The 22,673-nt window shown below is 39.9% G+C and overlaps 1 protein-coding gene across 1 annotated transcript in view; it reads left to right on the top strand.

The window, feature by feature from the left end:
• The window catches only part of dnah7 (dynein, axonemal, heavy chain 7), a 213,750-nt gene that overhangs the window by 25,580 nt on the left and 165,497 nt on the right, over positions 1 to 22,673 (top strand). The window contains exons 18-19 of the mRNA XM_064945130.1: positions 5,484 to 5,851; positions 9,192 to 9,378. Coding sequence (XP_064801202.1) covers positions 5,484 to 5,851; positions 9,192 to 9,378 — 555 coding nt within the window. The remainder of the gene's footprint in view (positions 1 to 5,483; positions 5,852 to 9,191; positions 9,379 to 22,673) is intronic.

Here is a 22,673-nt window from a genome sequence, read left to right as displayed (position 1 = left end):
TGCACTTGAAAACTTAACCTAACACCTGCCTCAGACCACTCATAGAACAGCTAAGTGTGTCGTTAATGCTTTTTTTTGCCCACCAGTGGCACTTAAACACAGAAGATCTCCTCTAAACTTATCCGTCTCATTGTGACCGCCGATAACTTCTGAACAAAGTTGACTACGATTACAAAGTTGCCAATGTCTTTGCAATTGATACAAACAAGCAATGTATAAAAGTATGATTCAAATGAAAACCAAGGTGAGTGCATTCAAATATTCACTGTGTACAAAATATTAGGAACACCTTCCTAATGTTGAGTTGCACCCACTTTTTCCCTTAGAACATCCTCAATTCGTCGGGTGTTGAAAGGTTGATTCCAATGCTTCCCAGAGTTGCGTCAAGATGGCTGGATGTCCTTTGGGTGGTGGACCATTCTTATTTTTTGGGGGGGTGGATCAGCTTTAATATTGCGGCTTCCATCATTGTAATTGGCTGCATCATTTCCAACCCCCCATAAATATTTTGTTGTTGTAAATATATATATTAATTTAAAGATATATATTTTTTAAATATATTTTCCTTGTTTATTGTTTTCCCCTAACCATACCACCCCTCCCCTAATTGGGGTAATCTAATGGACAACAATACATAGGCTTCCACTTCTAGCTTATCCATACAACATACATTTCACGGACAGTATATTTTACATCAGATATCTTTTGTTTGTTTTTGGTTGACCATTCTTGATACACATGGTAAACTGTTAAGCGTGAAAAACCCAGTAACGTTGCAGTTCTTGAAAAACTCAAACCAGTGCACCTGGCACCTACTACCATACCCCGTTCAAAGGCAGCTCTGTTTATAGCTCCTAAGCAACTTTGCAGTATTTTTTTTTTGTATTGTTATTTCTTTCATCATTCGTGGCCCAGAACGTTTTTTGTGTGTTATGTGTTATTACATACAACCTGAAACATCCTTTATTCATACCCCCAAGGCAATTGAACTTGTCCCAGAGGCTGCTCCAAGACGCCACCGGCGGAGAAGAGGTATTCAGAGTGGACTTCTAGTCTGACTCAGGAGGAATGCACACCATCCACCGCTTCCGAGTATATTACTTGCTAAGGTTCAATCTCTTAACAATAAAGTATACCAGCTCAGGGTGAGGATCTCCTTCCATAGAGACATCAGGGACTGTAACATGCTCTGTTTCACGGAATCATGGCTCTCTCCGGATATACTGTCCCCGTCCATATAGCCAGCTGGGTTCTCAGTACATGCTGGCTATATCATGCAGATAAGAATGAACTCTCCAGGAAGAAGAAAGGTAGAGATCTATGTTTCATAATTACCTACTCATGGTGTGATTGTGGTAACGTACAGGAACTCAAGTTGTTTTGTTCACCCATCCTAGAATACCTCACAATCGAATGCTGACTGTATTACCTGTCAAGTGAATTCTCTTCGGTTATCATCACAGCCATGTATATTCCTCCTCAAGCGGATACCACGATGGCCCTCAAGGAACTACACTTGACTTTGTGTAAACTGGAAACCGCATATCCTGAGGCCGCATTTATTGAAGCTGGGAACTTTAACAAATTAAATCTGAGGTAAACGCTGACGAGGTTCTATCAACACATTGCTTTTAGTACTCGCGCATCAATAACTCGACCATTGTTACTCTCCCTTCCAGGAAGACTACAAGGACCTCCTCTGCCATCTCTTCGGCAAATCAGATAATGACTCCATTCTCCCTTCCTATAGGCAGAAACTCAAACAGGATGTTCCTGTGCTAAGGTCTATTCAGTGCTGGTCTGACCAATTGTAATCCATGCTTCAAGATCGTTTTGTGTTTGCAAACGACACAACAGTAGTAGAACTGATTACCATCAATGACAAGACAGCCTACAGGGAGGTGAGGGCCCTGGCTGTGACATTGTGAGGTTGCACCCAGGTGCAGAGAAGAGACCGGACGAGGAATTAGTGGTTAAGGATAAACATAATACTTTACTGAGAAATGGTAACGGAAGGCTCACAGTAACACTGGGAAAACAACAAACACCAATTCTCACTCAGGAGACCAACGCACACGGAACACAATTCAAGCTTAAGCAAAAGTCAACAGAAAACACACCTCATATTGAGTTAATAGGACACACCTGACTGTCATTAATGTCTCTAGGATGGTCTCTGCTGCCCTCTGGTGACAGGTGGAGCCATGACACTGATGGAGTGGTGCCAGGTAAATTATCTCTCCCTCAACATTAACAAAATTAAGGAGCTGATTGTGGACTTCAGGAGACAGCAGAGGGAGTACACCCCAATCCATGCTTCAAGATTGTTTTGATCATGTGGACTGGGATATGTTCCGGGTTGCCTATGAGAATAACATTGACGTATACACTGACACACAGACTGAGTTCATCAGGAAGTGTACAGGGGATGTTGTTCCCATTGTGACTATTATAACCTACCCAAAACAAAAAACATGGATCGATGGCAGCATTCGCGGAAAACTCAAAGCACGAATAACTGCATATAACCACGGCAAGGTGACTGGGAATATGGTTGAATACAAACACTGCAGTTATGCCCTCCATAAGGCAATCAAACAATTACAGAGACAAAGTGGAGTTGCATATCAATGGCTCAGACACAAGACGTATATGACAGGGAGTCTAGAAAATCATTGATTACAAAGGGAAAACCAGCTACCAGCTAAAACCAGGAAACTGACGTCTTGCTCCCTGACAAGCTAAACACCTTCTTCGCCTGCTTTGAGGATAACACAGTGCCATCGACGCGGGCTGCTCTCAAGGACTGTGGGCTCTCGTTCTCCATTGTCAACATGAGTACGGCATTTAAGCATGTTATCCCTTGCAATTTTTCCGGCCCAGACAGCATCCTTAGCCGCGTCCTCAGAGCATGTGCAGACTAGCTGGCTGGAGTGTTTACAGACATATTCAATCTCTACCTTATCCCAGTCTGTTGTGCCCACTTGCTTTAAGATGTCCACCATTACTCCTGTACCCACGAAAGCAAAGGTAACTGAACTAAATGACGATCACCCTGTAGCACCCACTTCTGTCTTCATGAATTGCTTTGAGAGGCTAGTTAAGAATCATATCACCTCAACCTTACCGAACACCTAGACCCACTTCAATTTGCATATCGTCTCAATAGATCCACGGACGAAGCAATTGCCTTCGTACTCCTCTATCCCATCTGGACAAGAGGACTAACCCTGCACCTTAGAGGCTGCTGCCCTATGTACATAGACATGGAATCACTTTAATAATAGAACACTGGTCACTTTAATAAAGTTTACATAGCGTTATACTCATTTCATATGTATATACAGGGTTCTAGTCAATGCCACCCTATTAAACTACTGCTGTATATATACTATTCTATCCGACGTATTCTACAGATATACTAAACATTCTATCCGCATACCGTCCATAATGTCTATACATCCCATCACACGCACATACAGTGTCTTCAGAAAGTATTTCAGACCCCTTGACTTTTTCCACATTTTGTTATATTACAGCCTTATTCTAAAATGGACTTTAAAAAATCATCAGCAATCTACAAACAATACCCCATAATGACAAAGCAAAAACTGTTTTTTAAACATTTTTGCAAATGTATTTAACAAAAATAACTGATACTTTATTTACATTAGCATTCAGACCCTTTGCTATGAGACTCGAAATTGAGCTCAGGTGCATCCTGTTTCCATTGATCATCCTTGAGATGTTTCTACAACTCGATTGGAGTCCACCTTTAGTAAATTCAATTGATTGGACATGATTTGGAAAGGCACACAGTTACCAGTGCATGTAAGAGCAAAAACCAAGTCATGAGATCGAAAGAATTGTCCATAGAGCTCCGAGACAGGACTGTGTCGAGCCACAGACCTGGGGAAGGGTACCAAAAAATGTCTGCAGCATTGAAGGTCCTGAAGAACACAGTGGCCTCCATCATTCTTAAATGGAAGAAGTTTGGAACCACCAATACTCTTCCCAGTGTTGGCCGCCTTGCCAAACTGACCATCGGGGGAGAAGGGCCTTGTTCAGGGAGGTAACCAAGGACCCGATGGTCACTTTGACAGAGCTCTAGAGTTCCTTTTAAGGAGATGAGAGAACCTTCCAGAAGGACAACCATCTCCAAATTTCAGATAGTGAACGGATGATCTCTGCATGTGTAGTTCCCACTGTGAAGCATGGAGAAGATGTGCCCGTTGTGGGGTTCCTTTGCTGGTGACACTGACAGTGATTTATTTAGATTTCAAGGCACACTTAACCAGCATCTATACCACAGCATTCTGTAGCGATACGCCATCCCATCTGGTTTGCGCTTAGTGAGACTATCATTTGTTTTTCAACAGGACAATGACCCAACACACCTCCAGGCTGTTTAAGGGCTATTTGACCAAGAAAGAGAATGATGAAGTGCTGCATCAGATGACATGTCCTCCACAATCACCCAACCTCAACCCAATTGAGATGGTTTGGGATGAGTTGAAAAAGCAGCCAACAAGTGCTCAGCATAACTCCTTCAAGACTGTTGGAAAAGCATTCCAGGTGAAGCTGGTTGAGAGAATTTCAAGAGTGTGCAAAACTGTCATCAAGGCAAAGCGTGGCTACTTTGAAGAATCTAAAATTTTAAATGTATTTTGATTTGTTTAACACTTTTTAGGTTACAACATGATTCCATATGTGGTTTTTCATAGTTTTGATCTCTTCACTATTATTTTACAATGTAGAAAAGTCCAAACTTTTGACTGGGTTTGTATATTTATTTTATTTAACCTTTATTTAACTAGGCAAGTCAGTTAAGAACACATTGCCTGTCAAAGGGCAAAAGGCCTCCTGCGGGAACGGGGGCTGGGATTAAAAATAAATAAAAATAAAATAGTACAAAACACACATCATGATATATACACTCCGGACTCCGACATTGCTCATCCTACTATTTATATATTCTTTAATTATTTTACTTTTAGCCTAAGTTCCATCGCTATCGGGAAACAGGGCCCTTTCACATCACATCGACCCTCATGATTTATGCACTGATTTACTATTATTCTGTCTATTACTGACACTGGATTAATTGATTGTATTCATGTAGCACTTTCCACTAGATCTCAAACAACTTTTACCTTGTATTGCAGCGGCCAACTCATGTCACCCACACTAGTCTTTTACAGCTAGTTCTCAACAGTATAAGAATATCATCATACATTTCCCAGTAATATGAGGATACAGTACACAATACAACAACCTGTTGCTGTGTAACCCTAGGTGCTGTGTAAGCCAAGGCTCATTGACCCCACACTTAGCCAAGACACTGCATACTGGATGCTTCCCAAATGGCAACCTATTCCCTATGTAGTGCACTACTACTGTAGCTATGGGCTCTGGTCAATTCGGATGTAGGCACAGTATATGACACAAGAGACTAACAATAAACCAAATCCCCTCCAACTAAGGTGCTGTGTAACCCGGGGCTACGTGACCGCCACTGGAACACCATGTCGGAGGTGGTGGGCTTCCCGCTGCGTCCAGCCGAGGAAGGTGCCTGCGTAGCCCGCTTCATTCCACTGCGCCTGGAGGCCCACCTGGCCAGCTTCGAGGGCGTCAGCGAAGCGGCCAGCAAGGAGCACTCGCTGGAAAAGGCCATGGAGAAGATGGCCCTGGAGTGGGGCGACATGGACTTTGCCCTGCTGCCCTACCGCGAGACTGGCACGTCCATCCTGTCGTCGGTGGACGAAGTGCAGATGCTGCTGGACGACCACATTGTCAAGACGCAGACCATGCGGGGCTCGCCCTTCATCAAGCCCTTTGAGGCTGAGATCAGGTGAGAAGGGGCATGGTATAAAATTAGGTGAGCAGGTGAGGAGTTTAAATTACAGTTAAAAAATACTGTGCATTTTGTACAATATTCTCCAATTGAATCGTACACATATGGCAGTACACAGTACTCTGGGTCATATTCATTTGGCACTAAACGGTAAAACATTTACTGAAACCGGAAGTTTCAATAAGAAGTGCTTGTTTTTGTTTTCTGTATAATCGTTTATTTTTGGGGGGGATACTGTGTGCACACTGAATATTCTCCCAATTACCACCTTTATTGACAACGATGGAGAAATTAATACATTAGATTTTTAATATGAATAAAGGCCCTTCATAAACCCTGTGTCTTCTAGGAATATTTCAACCCACTTAATCCCAACATTACTTCCAAGTTTCACCATCATTGTAAAGGCCGCGTTAATTTGCTGCTTTGGCAAAGTAATTTCTGAAGATTATTATTTGTATTCATGTGATTAGTGATGTATTTACATTTGTCCCTCATTTTAAGGCCAACCCTGTTAAGCAAAAAATATACCCCTTTAAAATAATGGACCATTCCACCAAGTTAAATTATTCACACCAGGAGACATTGTTTGGGACCTCTGAATAGCATAGAAGTCTTCTCTCTCTTTTTGGTCTATTAATAATTGTTTTATCATCTTTGACTGAGATGCTCGAGCTCAACACGTCAAGCCTGTTCGCTCAATTCACTTTAGGAAACCTGGAATTTGATTAAACTTTCATTATGTGTGGAACATATGTATAATAACTAATTTCATGAAAAACTTGTAGTCCCATGCTCTTCACCATATGAGGAGTAATGGCCGATTTTCACCTAAAACCTCAACCATGTAAATCGTCAACCTTGTTAGAGGCCCAATGTTAACTTTATTAGTTTGATATTATATGTGAGTTTATTTGTACAAGGGATACTTGATCAATGAGAACATTTTGGATTTATCTCAAACATGCTTTTAAATAATAGTTAGGTAGTTAGCTACATACGTGTCAGGGTTGACAGACAGTGTGGTACAAGTGCAGATAAAATGCTCTTAGTTCATAGGATTTTAATCCCTGAGATGGGAAAGGTGTTTTTCCATAGGCTAAACATATTCACTGTTGACGTTGAGACTGGTGTTTTGCGGGTACTATTTAATTAAGCTGCCAGTTGGGTACTTGTGAGGCGTCTGTTTCTCAAACTAGACACTGTAATGTACTTGTCCTCTTGCTCAGTTGTGCACCGGGGCCTTCCACTCCTCTTTCTACTCTGGTTAGAAACAGTGTGCTCTGTTCTGTGAAGGAAGTAGTACACATCGCTGTACGAGATCAGTTTCTTGGCAATTTCTCTCATTGAATAGCCTTGATTTCTCAGAACAAGAATAGACTGATGAGTTTCAGAAGAAAGTTATTTGTTTCTGGCCATTTTGAGCCTGTAATCGAACCCACAAATGCTGATGCTCCAGATACTCAACTAGTCTAAAGATGGACAGTTTTATTGCTTCTTTAATCAGAACAAGTTTTCAGCTGTGCTAACATAATTGAAAAAGTGATTTCTAATGCTCAATTAGCATTTTAAAATGGTAAACTTGGATTAGCTAACACAAGGTGCCATTGGAACACAGGAGTGATGGTTGCCTATAATGGACCTCTGTATGCCTATATAGATATTCCATAAAACATCTGCCATTTCCAGCTACAATAGTAATTTACAACATTAACAATGTCTACACTGTATTTCTGATCAATTTGATGTTATTTTAATGGTCAAAAAAATTGCTTTTCTTTCAAGGACATTTCTGAACGACCCCAAACTTTTGAACGATACTGTAAATGTATATTGGTATGTGTATGTATATACATATATTTATCCCCAAAATATATGGGGGATTGGAAATTATGCAGACAATTACATTGATGGGAGCAACAATCTAACCGCAATATTAAAGCTGATCTACCCCCTTAAAAAAAAAAGAACAGAGCTGCTGTCCTCAAATACCTCCCACATAGTACAGTCAAAACACCCTTGGAGATGAGTGATACTATTGTCGTTCCAGATCTGGACAGTTTTAACTGTAGGTTTCTCCCTCTCCAGGAGCTGACAGTAGGTTGGCTGGAGGTAGACAACATTGTGGTCTGATGTTTCTTGGAAGGTCTGGTGGTGGCAGGGAAATCATTTGGTATTGTCTCATTGCACAAATCAAGAGTCTTATTTTTCATAGCGTGACAGTTCACATACAGGTGGTACGTGCACGGGACTTTGTGCAAAGTGCAGTTAAAATACCCTAAAATAAATGTGGGTGCGTCGGGGAAAATGGATTCCAGTGTTTTGTGACGGATTATAGATAATATTTGATGCCTTTGTTATATAAGCTTTTCGTTGAATATACACAACGGTAACAAACAATTGGGGGAACTCAAGGGGCAGATAGTAGGGTTGCAGTGACTTAAAAAGCAGTTCAATGTCAGGGGTACAGAGTCTCTCTCTTACCAGGATCGATTTACAACACTGGTCCTTGACAAGCAGGTAGGCGCCCCCTCCGTGCTATTTCCCTGTGGTGGTCAGATCACGGTCCGCTCTGACCAGTGTGAACCCGGCCGGCCTCAATTCCCTGTCCAGGACTCTGTCATCCAGCCAAGTCTCAGTAAACGCCAGCAAACAGGCCTCCCAGTATTCATGTTGCTGCTGACAGCGCATCCTCTTTCCCCCTCAATGACTGGGCATTCATCAGCAAGGTGGTGTGTAAGGGAAGTTTGTTCTTCATTTTTTAAAGTCTGTGTCTGATTCCCCCGCGTTTTCCGCTTTTGCATTTGGGTTTGTAATCCACTCACAGACAATAGGAGATTAGATGGGCCATTGGGATATCCATTGCATTTGTGTGTGAGTTGCATTGTAGTATGATCTCTTTACCGTGTTGGATTCCGCTGTGAGCAGCGTTTTCAAAACTTAATCCGTTTGTAGAGGGTATGTACACGATCAACAAGATCAGTCTAACACCCCGTCACTGTAAAGCAATCATTGACAGATGGTTTACAAACAAAGTGTAAAAACAACAAAGTACACCACACCAAACGTCACACACACTGCTGGATGCAACAGCCGTGCCCCCAGAGCCTTGACACACTGTACTTATGACACCTTCAAATAGACTAGATACATAACGTGCTTTAATTTCTAAACGGTAAAACAGATATGAAAATACCCTCAAATTAAAGGTAACCTTCTGTACTTTCACCAAATATAAAACATTGGATCTCAAATCCCAAATAATTATTTGATATGGTGTGCCCTAATGAATATGACCCTGATGTATTAATTCATTAATTCATCCATCCATCCCCAGGGACTGGGAAGGCAAGCTTCTGCTTCTGCAGGAGATCATGGACGAGTGGCTGAAGGTGCAGTCCACCTGGCTCTACCTAGAGCCCATATTCAGCTCCCCAGACATCATGGCCCAAATGCCAGAGGAGGGACGCCGCTTCACTGCCGTCGACAAGACCTGGAGGGACACCATGAAGCATGTCTCTCTGGTAAGTAGTAACAAACACACACTCATACTCAGTTATTAAGGGATTGAATTTATAGTGTTTTTCCAGTTGACACATAATGTAAGGCGGGTAACTCAATTTCGACTACAGACGTATGAATTCCAGGCCCTTGGTACCCTGATCTGTGCCTACATGGGTGTGGGTTTACCTGTTTTGGACTTTTGACTGTCTAAAGAACTAGAGCTATGTGATGGTGGCCTCGGATATAGCTTGTTTGTATATCAATTTGCCCAGGCAAAAGATATGGACATTTCTGTGCATGTGCAGGATTTGACTTTTTAATTAGCTGAGTGCCGAATCCGCTGCCTGCGTAGCTGCTGTGCTGAGTGTTCCACTGCTGCTCCCCCTTCCTTTATCGCCTTTGTCTAGTCACTGGTGTAGCCTAAAAACTTCATGTTGTACACACAACTGTTTAATAAACTATTGCATTCCCTCAATAGGCTATTATGCATAAGCACAATTTCCTACAAACTTCATGTTGTACACAAAACTGTTCTATTGCATTCCATGCTTCAGTAAGCATAAGCACAATTTCATGTTATTTTTCATTTAAAAAAGGAGGGGAGTAGGCTACATGCAGCTATTTACATGTTTTACACAAAATACATTATCAACATGTTTGTACAAACGTTGTTGTCAGTATTGCAAACATAAGCACGACACAAACAGGCAGTCTAGCAATGTTCTTCTTAGCTGCTTAATTACGTACAGCTATGATATCGGCATATCATGCCTTCAGAAATTATTCCAATCCATCTACTTTTTCCACATTGTTTGTGTAACAAAGTGGGATTAAAATATATTTGATTTTCATCTTGCGTTGAGCAATCCCGGATCCGGGATCCTATTTATAGCCTCAAGCTCATTAGCATAACGCAACGTTAACTATTCATGAAAATCGCAAATGAAATGAAATAAATATATTTGCTCTCAAGCTTAGACTTTTGTTAACAACACTGTCATCTCAGATTTTCAAAATATGCTTTTCAACCATAGCTAAACAAGCATTTGTGTAAGAGTATTGATAGCTAGCATAGCTATAAGCCTAGAATTCAGCCAGCAACATTTTCACAAAAATAAGAAAATCATTCAAATAAAATCATTTACCTTTGAAGAACTTCAGATGTTTTCAATGAGGAGACTCTCAGTTAGATAGCAAATGTTCAGTTTTTCAAAAAATATTATTTGTGTAGGACAAATCGGTCCGTTTTGTTCACGTTTGGCTATGAAAAAAACCTGTATCCAGTTATAGCCTCAAGCTCATTAGCATAACGTAACGTTAACTATTTATGAAAATCGCAAATGAAATGAAATGAATGTGCTAGCTCTCAAGCTTAGCCTTTTCATTAACAACACTGTCATCTCAGATTTTCAAAATATGCTTTTGAACCATAGCAAAACAAGCATTTGTGTAAGAGTATTGATAGCTAGCGTAGCATTTAGCGTAGCATTTAGCTGGCAACATTTGCACAAAAACCAGAAAAGGATTCAAATAAAATCATTTACCTTTGAAGAACTTCGGATGTTTTCAATGAGGAGACTCTCAGTTACATAGCAAATGTTCAGTTTTTCCTGAAAGATTCTTTGTGTAGGGGAAATCGCTCCGTTTTGTACATCACGTTTGGGTACCAAAAAAACCCGAAAATTCAGTCATCAAAACGGCGAACTGTTTTCCAAATTAACTCCATAATATCGACTGAAACACGGGCAATCTCTGTTTAGAATCAATCCTCAAGGTGTTTTTCACATATCTCTTCATTGATATATCGTTCGTGGATGTCTACTTTCTCCTGTGAATCGCTTGGAAAAGGACGTGCAGTTGAAGATGACGCACTAATTTCGACGGAGGACACCGGGCGGACACCTGGCAAATGTAGTCTCTTATGGTCAATCTTCCAATGATATGCCTACAAATACGTCACAATGCTGCAGACACCTTAGGGAAACGATAGATCGGGCAGGCTCATTCCTTGCGCATTCACAGCCATATAAGGAGACAATGAAAAACAGAGCCTCAAAAATCCTGCTCATTTCCTGTTTGAAGTTTCATCTTGGTTTTGCCTGTAGCATCAGTTCTGGGGCACTCACAGACAGTATCTTTGCAGTTTTGGAAACGTCAGAGTGTTCTCTTTCCAAAGCTGTCAATTATATGCATAGTCGAGCATCTTTTTGTGACAAAATATTGCGCTTAAAACAGGAACGTTTTTTATCCAATAATGAAATAGCGCCCCCATAGATGTAACAGGTTAAAAACAATCTACACAAAATACTTTGTCAAAGTGGAAGAAAAATGTGATTTTGATTTAGATTAGTATTCAACCCCCCTGAGTCAATACATGTTGTAATCGCTGTCAAAGGTGATTCTAACTGTAAATCCAGGTTTGCAAAGTTTAAGAGTTTTGCAAACCTGGATTGTACAATATTATTATTTTTACAATTCTTCAAGCTCTGTGAAGTTGGTTGTTGATCATTGCTAGACAGACATTTTCAAATTTTGACATAGATTTTCATGCCGATTTAAGTCAAAACTGTGTCTGTGTTTAGCTCTAATTCCTTTTAATTTTATCCTAAAATCTCCAGTGTATATTTGGCCTTGTGTTTTAGGCTATTGTCCTGCTGAAAAGTGAATTTGTCTCCCAGTGTCTGTTGGAAAGCAGACTGAACCAGGGTTTCCTCTAGGACTTTGCCTGTGCTTAGCTCTATTCCTTTTCTTTTTATCCCAAAAAACTGCCTAGTCCTTGCTGATGACAAGCATGCCCATAACATGATGCAGTCACCATCATGCTTGCAAATAGTGTGACTCTGTGATGTGTTGTGTTAAGTTTGCCCCAAACATTACACTTTGTATTCAAGACATGAAGTTCATTTATTTGCCACCTTTTTTTTTTTTTTTTACTTTTGTGCCTTAATGCAAACAGGATGCATGTTTTCAAAGATGTTTTATTCTGTACAGGCTTCCTTCTTTTCACTCATTTAACTCAGTATTGTGGAGTAACTACAGTGTAATTCATCCATCAGTTTTCTCCACAGCCATTTAACTCTAACTGGTTTAAAATCACCATTGGCCTCATTGTGAAATCCCTGAGTGGTTTCCTTCCTCTCCATCAACTGTGTTAGAAGGACGCCTGTATCTTTTTAATGACTGGGTGTATTGATACACCATCCAAAGTGTAAGTAATTAATAGCTCATAAGGATATTGTTTTTGCTTTTTTTAATGTTTAGCCATCTACCAATAGGTGCCCTTCTTTGCTAGTCATTGGAAAATCTCCCTGGTCTTTGTCGTTGAATCTGTGCTTGAAATTCACTGCTCGACTCAGGGACCTTACAGATAGTTGTATGTGTGTGGGAAAGAGATGGCGTAGTCATTCACAATCATGTTAAACACCATTATTGCAGAGAGTCCATGTAAATAGGGCTGTTGTGCTGACCATATTACCTCCACACCGGCGATCAACGTTCATGAAGGCAGTCAAATTCCACGTGACCGTTTAGTCATGGTAATTAGACTTCTCCAAGCTCTGATGCTGCTGATGGTCATTAGTAGCCTACCAAACTTGCTAGCTGCCTGGTATAGGCTATGCGATTGCTCAAGAAAACAGAGTGATGGCCTCTACTAAAAAGTGGAGAATCAGCTTTCTATTGGCTCGACCTACTATATTTATTTTCAAATGTCCTAATATTAAGCACATTGTTTATCTTTACAACTGGAGCATAGCCTACCTGGCTGGCAAGACAATAAACCATGGGGAAATCATCCTTCATTCACTATTTAAGTGCATAGATTACATGTATTTTTCCCACTGCCCCTGTTTTGCTACAGGTGCCTGATAATGGTCCATTCTAAATCAAAACACATTTCACATACATATTATTTAGTATATGTAAAGACAATATTAAATCAAGAATAGTCTGATCACTTGTGAATTATATATTATCACTTGTGAATGATGCCTAGCATAAGAAACAATGCTTTTTTCCCCAACTTTTTCAAATCATAGTCCCACACCTCATCTAGCCTAGCCCATAGTCATAAATGTCTAGGTTTATATATGTCTAGGTTTGTATTACAACTAAAGTGACCAAATAACTTCTTACAATTAAGAAAATTAATACATTTTACAATGGGTGTTGAGCCTAACTGGCATACATAAGCAGCGTGTGAGTTTCAAGTTTGGCGAAGATAATTTTCACCATAAAAATGTACCTTTTATAATTTAACCGTTACATGCATAATTGCAGTTCCGGTCACTTTTGATAATGGGGTTCTTCTATTGGAACATTCGCGCTCATAGCTTACTACCATGTGCGCTTATAATGTGAATAAACATCTTAAGCGAAACGTTCTGATCTGTTCCGTCAGCCACATTGCGTAAAAAAGTTTTTTTTTAATGCTAGTGGTTTTATTAATTTGGGATCTATCACATCCCACAACTGTCCCAGACTATGTTTTGAATAAGTATTTCTCGCACAGAAAAGAATAGGTCAAACTTTGTACCGTTCTTCCAATATCTTCAATATGCACCTCGGAATTGGATAAGGATGTGGGGAGTTGCTTTTCCGATGTGTCTGTCTTCATTTGTAGCCTGTGAGTAAGACCGGATCACTTGATGGAGTGCGCAGCACTCGGAGAAGGGCACAACAGCCACTGGCCCACACAAATGGGATGCCGCTGTGAAATTCTAGGCATTAGAGTTGCATCATGCAGCCTTACAATGTATTAATAATCAAAACATAAAGCCCAATGTAGAACAACTGAAGTTACATTAAGAACTCTAAATTAAGCATATAGGAGTACCTTTTTCTTTGTTACCCGCACATCACAGCATATCTGCATGTGCACACTACCTCATTGTTTAGAGAAAATATCCCTATTTTATTCAGCTTTGTTCAATTGTATTCTTCATACTACAAAATAACGCCACGGAATTGTAAGCAATTCTTGTCAGCTAAATTAACTAGTGTAGCACACAGCCATTTGGCATAGCCAGATCAGGGAAGATCAGGACAACTCAGAGTATGCTATTTTGTTCATCTGAAATAGACTACATTTTCTTCATTTCATGCTTCTTTAGACTTGTCTAAAATAAATAAGGCATTTATTGTGAAGGTGTAGGCTATATTACATTTATTAGACTTTTTCAAATGTAGACGTTCCAAAGGTCAACATCATTGGCTTGTAGGCTATGTGTGGATGCTAGGAGATGCTAAATGTGTTTATGTTAATTGACAGTCAATTTTTGTATTTTATTTTTTATTTCACCTTTATTTAACCAGGTAGGCTAGTTGAGAACAAGTTCTCATTTACAACTGCGACCTGGCCAAGATAAAGCATAGCAGTGTGAACAGACAACACAGAGTTACACATGGAGTAAACAATTAACAAGTCAATAACACAGTAGAGAAAAAGAGAGTCTATATACATTGTGTGCAAAAGGCATGAGGAGGTAGGTGAATAATTACATTTTTGCAGATTAACACTGGAGTGATAAATGATCAGATGGTCATGTACAGGTAGAGATACTGGTGTGCAAAAGAGCAGAAAAGTAAATAAATATAAACTGTATGGGGATGAGGTAGGTACAATTGGGTGGGCTATTTACCGATAGACTATGTACAGCTGCAGCGAACGGTTAGCTGCTCAGATTAATGTGAGATCGACAGTTATTTGCTTGCCAATCACCGGCTGATGAAGTTTCGTGGCATTCTCTCAACCAGCTTCACCTGGAATGCTTTTCCAACTATCTTGAAGGAGTTCCCACAAATGTTGAGCACTTGTTGGCTGCTTTTCCTCTGCGGTCCAACTCATCCCAAACCATCTCAATTGGGTTGAGGTCGGGTGATTGTGTAGACCAGGTCATCTGATGCAGCACTCCAACACTCTCCTTCTTGGTCAAATAGCCCTTACACAGCCTGGGGTGGGTTGGGTCATTGTCCTGTTGAAAAACAAATGATAGTCCCACTAAGCGCAAACCAGATGGGATGGCGTATCGCTGCAGTATGCTGTGGTAGCCATGCTGGTTAAGTGTGCCTTGAATTCTAAGTAAATCACCGACAGTGTCACCATTAAAGCATCCCCACACCACCTCCTCCATGCTTCACGGTGGTAACTACCCATGTGGAGATCATCCGTTTACCTACTCTGCGTCTCACAAAGACACAGCGGTTGGACTCATCAGACCAAAAGACATATGTCCATTGCTTGTGTATTTTGGTAATTTTTATTGGCCCAAGCAAGTCTCCTCTTCTTATTGGTGTCCTTTAGTAGTGGTTATTTTGCAGCAATTTTACCACGAAGGCCTGATTCATGCAGTCTCCTCTGAACAGTTGATGTTGAGATATGTCTGTTACTTAAACTCCTCAAAGTATTTATTTGGGCTGCAATTTCTGAGGCTGGTAACTCTAATGAACTTATCCTCTGCAACAGAAGTAACTCTGGGTCTTCCTTTCCTGTGGCGGTCTTCATGGGAGCCAGTTTCATAGCGCTTGATGATTTTTGCGACTACACTTTAAGAAACGTTCAAAGTGTCCTAAAGTAATGATTTACTGTCATTTGTCTTTGCTTATTTGAGCTGTTCTTGCCATAATTTGGACTTGGGTCTTTTACCAAATAGGGTTATCTTCTGTATAACACATTAAGAAAGGAAATAAATCCACAAATTAACTTTTAACAAGGCACACCTGTTAATTGAAATGCATTCCATGCTACCAGACTACCTCATGAAGCTGGTTGAGAGAATTCCAATAGTGTGCAAAGTTGTCATCAAGGCAAAGGGTGGCTACTTTGAAGGATCTCAAATATGAAATATATTTTGTTTTGTTTAATACTTTCTTTGGTTACTATATGATTCCATATGTGTTATTTCATAGTGTTGATGTCTTCACTATTATTCTACAAAGTAGAAAATAGTAGAAATAAAGAACAACCCTGGAATGTGTAGGTGTGTCCAAACTTTATACTGTATATGTAAGTAGGCGTATAATGACTATGCATAGATAATAAACAGCGAGTGTCAGCAGTGTAAAAAAAGGAGGGGGGGTGTCAATGCAAATTATCCTGGTTGTAACGGTTTTCTTGTGTCGAAGGAGAGGTGGGCCAAAATACAGCGTGGTTATTTGTATACATCTTTAATAAAGATGAAAACACAAACAGTATACAAAAACAATAAATGTGAAAAAACCTAAACAGCCTAGCTGGTGCAAACAAACACAGATACAGGAACAGTCACCCACAAACCCCAACACCAAACAGGCTACCTAAATATGGTTCCCAATCAGAGACAATGACTAACACCTGCCTCTGATTGAGAACCATATCAGGCCAAAACTCAGAAACAGACAAACTAGACACACAACATAGAATGCCCACTCAGATCACACCCTGACCAAACAAAACATAGAAACATACAAAGCAAACTATGGTCAGGGTGTGACACGGGTAGCCATTTGATTAGCTGATTATTTGTAACCCTAACCCTAATTTTAAACCCAACCCCTAAGCTTTGTGCTCATGTGGACATGGTAAATGTCCATGCGAGGGATCATTTTCCTTATTTTACTAGCCACGCAGACTTTTGGTCCCCACATGGATAGAAGATCCAACCCACACACACACACGCACACACACACACGCACACACACACACACACACAGACGGTCACACACAAACACGTACACCAGTAGCCCTTTCCTAGAGACTCTCGAAAGGGTAATTGGTGTCCCCAGCAGACCCGAAATGAGACACATCAATATCAGCCCAGCGTCCTCCAGAAACTCGGCTGGCTGCGCCATCAAATAGAAATTATGGATTTTGTCTGGAAAGAGCGGGCCAGGTGGAGTCTCATAGAAAATGAGGTTGCAAAGGGACAGAGGGCCTATAGTCTGTCTTAATGTATTTTTGTGGGATGTGTGGGTCCATGTGGTGTGATCTTATGTGTCGGCCTACTAGCAACTGTCTTAAAAATTGATAAAAGGTCAAAAATACAGTTCTGACAATTGTAGCCTAACAGCTGCATAATGGAGTAAGATTCTCAAACCTTATTGTAAAAAAAAATCCACCAAATATTGACTGAATTAGGCTGAAGCACATAAACAAACAAACTGACACAACATTCATTTTGGTAGGAATGTATGTTTTCAATTGAATTCTGTTCAATATTCATATAATTTTCTTATTTGAAACAACACATGCCAACATTTGAAAACAATGGCCTATTTTTGTGTTTTGTTGCTTGGATAAATGTTTTAGAATGAAAACGTTTGTCCCATTTTGCATATACACAGGGCATACTTTTTGTTGTTGTTTTTGCATGGTATTTACTCTATCCAATCTGCATCTTTCTAAGGTACCACCCCATTACAATCTCACATTCTACTGTACCTGATCATGATGAAGTTCACTCATATTCATGATTGGTTTTGTCAAATTCTCTGGGCATATAACATTATGTGGAGAATATGTTTATAAAACAGGTGGGTATACTTTTCTTAATATTAACACCCTTCTATAGAATATACCAACACACAAATAGTTTACAATGTGTGCAAGATCAAAACCCTTATCTACGACATTTTGTTGTTCATTTTTGGAAGCTGCTTGAGGTACTTGGTAAACATTTCAAATTAATGACATCTTTAAACTATATTAAGAAAAATCAACACACACTTGTACAATGATCGCATTCTCCTCTGTCTCTTATATCATCCCAGAATATTGTGTACACGGTAGTGAAGTAGGAAATTAACACCAGCCACTAGCCAAATGCTGGTACTGTAGATTTTGGCACTGGCTGGTAGAATGTCTATTCTTCACAGCCACATTGGCGGGTGGTCACACAAAGCATTTTGGAGCATTTTTACTTAAATAAAATCTAATTCCCAGATTTGAGTGTGTGTGTGTGTGTGTGTGTGTGTGTGTGTGTGTGTGTGTGTGTGTGTGTGTGTGTGTGTGTGTGTGTGTGTGTGTGTGTGTGTGTGTGTGTGTGTGTGTGTGTGTGTGTGTGTGTGTGTGCGTTTTATGTGATTTATTTTTATCTTCAACCACAGGGGTGCGCTCCAGATCCGTGAAGCTCACACTAGCCTCATCCCGCAAGTCATTATTTACTCTCCACTTTAATCTGTCAATTAATGTGTCAGCTTGTCCTCAGATGCAGATGGGAGTGAAAATTGTTCATGTTTTCTTTCTTATGTTTTTTCACAGACAGTATTTCTCCCAGTTAGGGGCGGGGGTGGGGTCATGTCCTGAACTAAAACAAGTCATAATTGAGCTGTCAGGTATGCCAAGCAGAGAGAAAGAGTGTGTCTGTGTCTGTCTGTGAAGTCCCCTCCTTCCGCCCCCCTCCTTCTCCTTCCTTCCTTCTCAAGGTAAAATGCTTTGACACCACACACTTTTAATTAGAGCAGCACAACGGAGATGTGCATGGAGGAATGGAGGTGTAAATTGAGGAGGTTGATGAGGAGGTGGAGGAAAGGGGCGGGGTACTGTGTGCCTGTGTGTGTGGGGGACAAGGTTATAAATGACAATGTTTTTAGTTAAGGTACTGCATTACCACTCTTACTGTACTATACTGTACTATAACTCTTGGTCGTGTCAATTCAACTCCCATGCTGAAGGATTTAATCTGTTTGGCCAATAAAGTCTACAATGACACATTAAACATACATTATGGCAATGTCATCCATAAATATTACCTTGGTGCGTTTAATCCCTGTCCAAGCGTTGCCTTTGAAATAGATGCAAATCAAAAACTACGTTCCATTGTTGACATTTTGAAGGGGACTTGCATTTCACACGTTCTTAACAGACGTTTGAGGGAAAAACGCATATGAAAATGCACTTTGTACAAGCAACAGTTTGAGTGTGCGTTGCTTTTCATAAATAGATCCAGTGACAATTACTGTATGTGGCAGCTTAAGTTAATTTCCACCCCACAAAAACAGGGAAATAATGACTGGAAAGGGAAGATTCCTGAGGTGGGTGGGGCATGCGCATTGCTATGTGTACAGAGAGAAGGGATTTTCAGAGAAATGAACGTAGATTAAAAAAAAAATGTGCTTACACTCAGGAGAGGACCCATTCAGTGTCTCACTCCTCACAAAGTATTTCTGTTCACAGACTGAATAGAAATGTCCCCTTCATTATTTTGTATTATACCAAGAGATGTGCAAGAAAACTGAGTCTGATGTGAGAGCTGCCATTTTTCTGAATCCTACAATGGCTAAATCATCTGTCCTGAAGAAGGAGCGAACAATTTAGCACAATCAACCAATTCAACCTCATCAAATCAGCTTTTTATTTCACTGTTTGCTTGCCAAATGAGGTTGATGATTTGATTTAGCCTGTTATCGTGAGTTGGTTACAGTAGCCAGAATGTCGCTAATAATGTAATCTCGAGAAGGGAGACTATCACCCGTAAAATCCAACAAAAAAGGGATTTAATCTTAGAAAATGCAGTCTCCCCTTTCTCGCAGTAGGATCATCAAATTACTAATTTTCACGGTTACAAAAGGTGATTTAAAGGCTTAGTGAGATGGGGTGCTTATTACCACTTCTTTATTACATGCTTTTAGAGTCAGTCTTCAGAAAAAGTTTATTTTGGAATGAGAGACATCATTAAAGTAAAATTTCCAGCCACTGCCTCAAATAAATCAATAGCAATCAGAGTAAGAGAAGAAAGGCAATTATTATCTCTTACCAGATGCTCTGTGGGTTCTATACTTTGTGGAAGGGCAGAAAGAGAGGATAAAATAATAAAAGCATGTTTTTAAATCCCCCCCATCCTCCATTATAACTCCCCTCCTAACTTCAAGAACTTAGACTTTTCCAGTGCAACCCTTAGAACAATGTGCGATACTAGATCAAATACATCACGTACTCTTCTATGCCTATTGTTTTCCATTTACATGGATAGGAATTGCAATGGATTTACATTTAGAACTCAATTAATAGTATCTCTGTGGGAATTGCTCTGTACTGTACAACTACTGTGTACATTACAAAAAGGCTAGACTAGAGTAATCTCTAAAGCCTTCAGCCGAAAATGTGAATAATGTAGAATTCAAGTTCCATTAGGACTCCCTGTACTGTATTAACTTTGCTCTCTCATTTTATGAAGAAGGGGAGACTGCAGGTAGTTGGTCTACAGTATGTGGTTTAGTTGTAATTTAGTACACACAGAGATAGATATCCATTTTGGTGTTACGTGTTTGTTTAGAACTTTTATTAACATTTCCCTCAAAAAGGAAAAGCACACAGTTGACCATAGCAACAACAAAATGGTTTAGTCTCTCTTATCAGTAAAATGGATACATTTAAAACTTTTCCTTGTCGTTAAGAAGACACTTTATAACTCCAAGTTTAGTCATGAGTTATGTTTCTTTGCATTATCTCTGTCTGTGCTTTTCATATTATATCAGCACGATAGTATCCCTCAGAGCCGTGATCATGCATTCCCCATCTAACCTTGGAAGATTAGATAGACTTTAGGCCTTCCAGGGATGTCTAGAGCCAACATGTTAAATTAGTTGACAGCTGAGATCAGATCAGACCTGAATTGTACTGTGGGCCTCAAGACTTTTTAAAATCCTAGTTTTATGTTTGGCTGGGGGCTTGAATGAGGATATTGGAGTAAACTCAGAGCATGGATGCTATACATATGGATGGAGACAAATTGCAGAATAACAACTTAAGACACACTGTGACTTTTGTGCAGGTCAATGCTAGATTTGCACTAAAGTTTACATTTCACAGGCATATCATAAGTATTGATTAATCTCTAAGTGAATATGATACCGTAGAAGTGTGGCAAATAGAATAAGAATGACTGCTCTATCACAGTCAGGGCCATATTCTGACATAAGACACCATGTAGCTGGGTAACTAATTGTTTACACACATCAGTGCCTGTATTCAAAAAGTGTCTTACTAGAAGTGCTGATCTGAGATCAGGTCCCCCCTGTCGTTATAATCCTTATTATGATCAAAAAGGCAAAACTGATCCTATATCAGCACTCCTATTCAGAGACTCTTAAAGCGTCAATCAGCAGTTGAAACAATGACAAAGCCTTATCACCACCCCTGTTTATGTAAAAAGGGATGGGGCAGGAGAAATGTAACCACTCTCAAATGTATAGACATAGCTATGAATGCAAGGACTGACCATCCATCTCATCAAAATTATAGTTTTAATTAACCATGTTTTAAGGTTATTTAGTGTTTGTCCACAGTGTGTTTAAAATAAACACAAACAAATAGTGCTACCCTCATGGACACCCTTACACTCATGGGCATTTGCTTATATGGATAACACAATCTGAAAATGCTCTGGATACATTCAGTAACATAATACAAACATTTTGGAGTAGGTACAAGATAAGAAAAAACAATTACAATGGTTTGAGTGAGAGATCCAACTGGTGTCTCTAAGTGGCCACACACATCTCCAACTGTGCACAGTTACTAAGTAATTTCAATGCACTTTCATGACTTAATGAAAGCGTTTTCAACTATAAGGTGATATTTTGACCTCTCATAGCTTTGCCATTGAGGAACTGAAGTAAGCACACTTGTAGTTTTTTTTTTGGAACATCCCCACCATCACACAATTACTGTTGTTGTTGTTGTTTACGCTATCCCAAAATGTTCAATTATAAATCACAATCTGGGTCAGGTGGGCATCATTTGAAAGCTTATTCTATTGCCAACATGACTAGCTAAGTAATACATACAATCTTAGGATGTTTAGGCTTTCAAAAGTCACTTCAGACAAACAAATAGTAATTTTGGTGCACATAGAATGGAGTCATGAGTGCATTCCTGTGTGTGTTCCGATGTTAATTTTCTTCACAATACAACAAACAGGCTCATTCTGTTCAGGACAACCCAGGGTATAACACATGTCATCCTTGTAACTGTGGATGAAACAAAGCGATCATAAACGTTGATACTGTAAATGATGAGTTTTCACATATGGAAATGAGAGGTGCACATTTGAACTCAGGTGTGTGGTTTGTTTGTATGATATCAAAGCATGTATGATATCCTCTCGATTTACAGCATTTCCCTCACTCGGACGAAAAAATTAAATGTATCCCAAGTAATGAGAGGGATGGGTCATCTTCTTGACATGCATGGTGCTCAAGTTTATATCGGCTGCAGTCAATACCCATACAGAGCTGTGAAGCAGGGAACCAGAGCTCTGACGTCATGTATACAGTAGCATGTTAATGTACATCCACTACGTTCCAATTTAGGTGCTTTTCAATGACAAAATCTGCCATT

The sequence above is a fragment of the Oncorhynchus masou genome, chromosome 29 (genome assembly GCF_036934945.1).
Source record: "Oncorhynchus masou masou isolate Uvic2021 chromosome 29, UVic_Omas_1.1, whole genome shotgun sequence".
Lineage (NCBI taxonomy): Eukaryota > Metazoa > Chordata > Actinopteri > Salmoniformes > Salmonidae > Oncorhynchus > Oncorhynchus masou.
The sequence above is the reverse complement of the archived record's forward strand: the minus strand, read 5'-3'. Positions and strand labels throughout refer to the sequence as shown.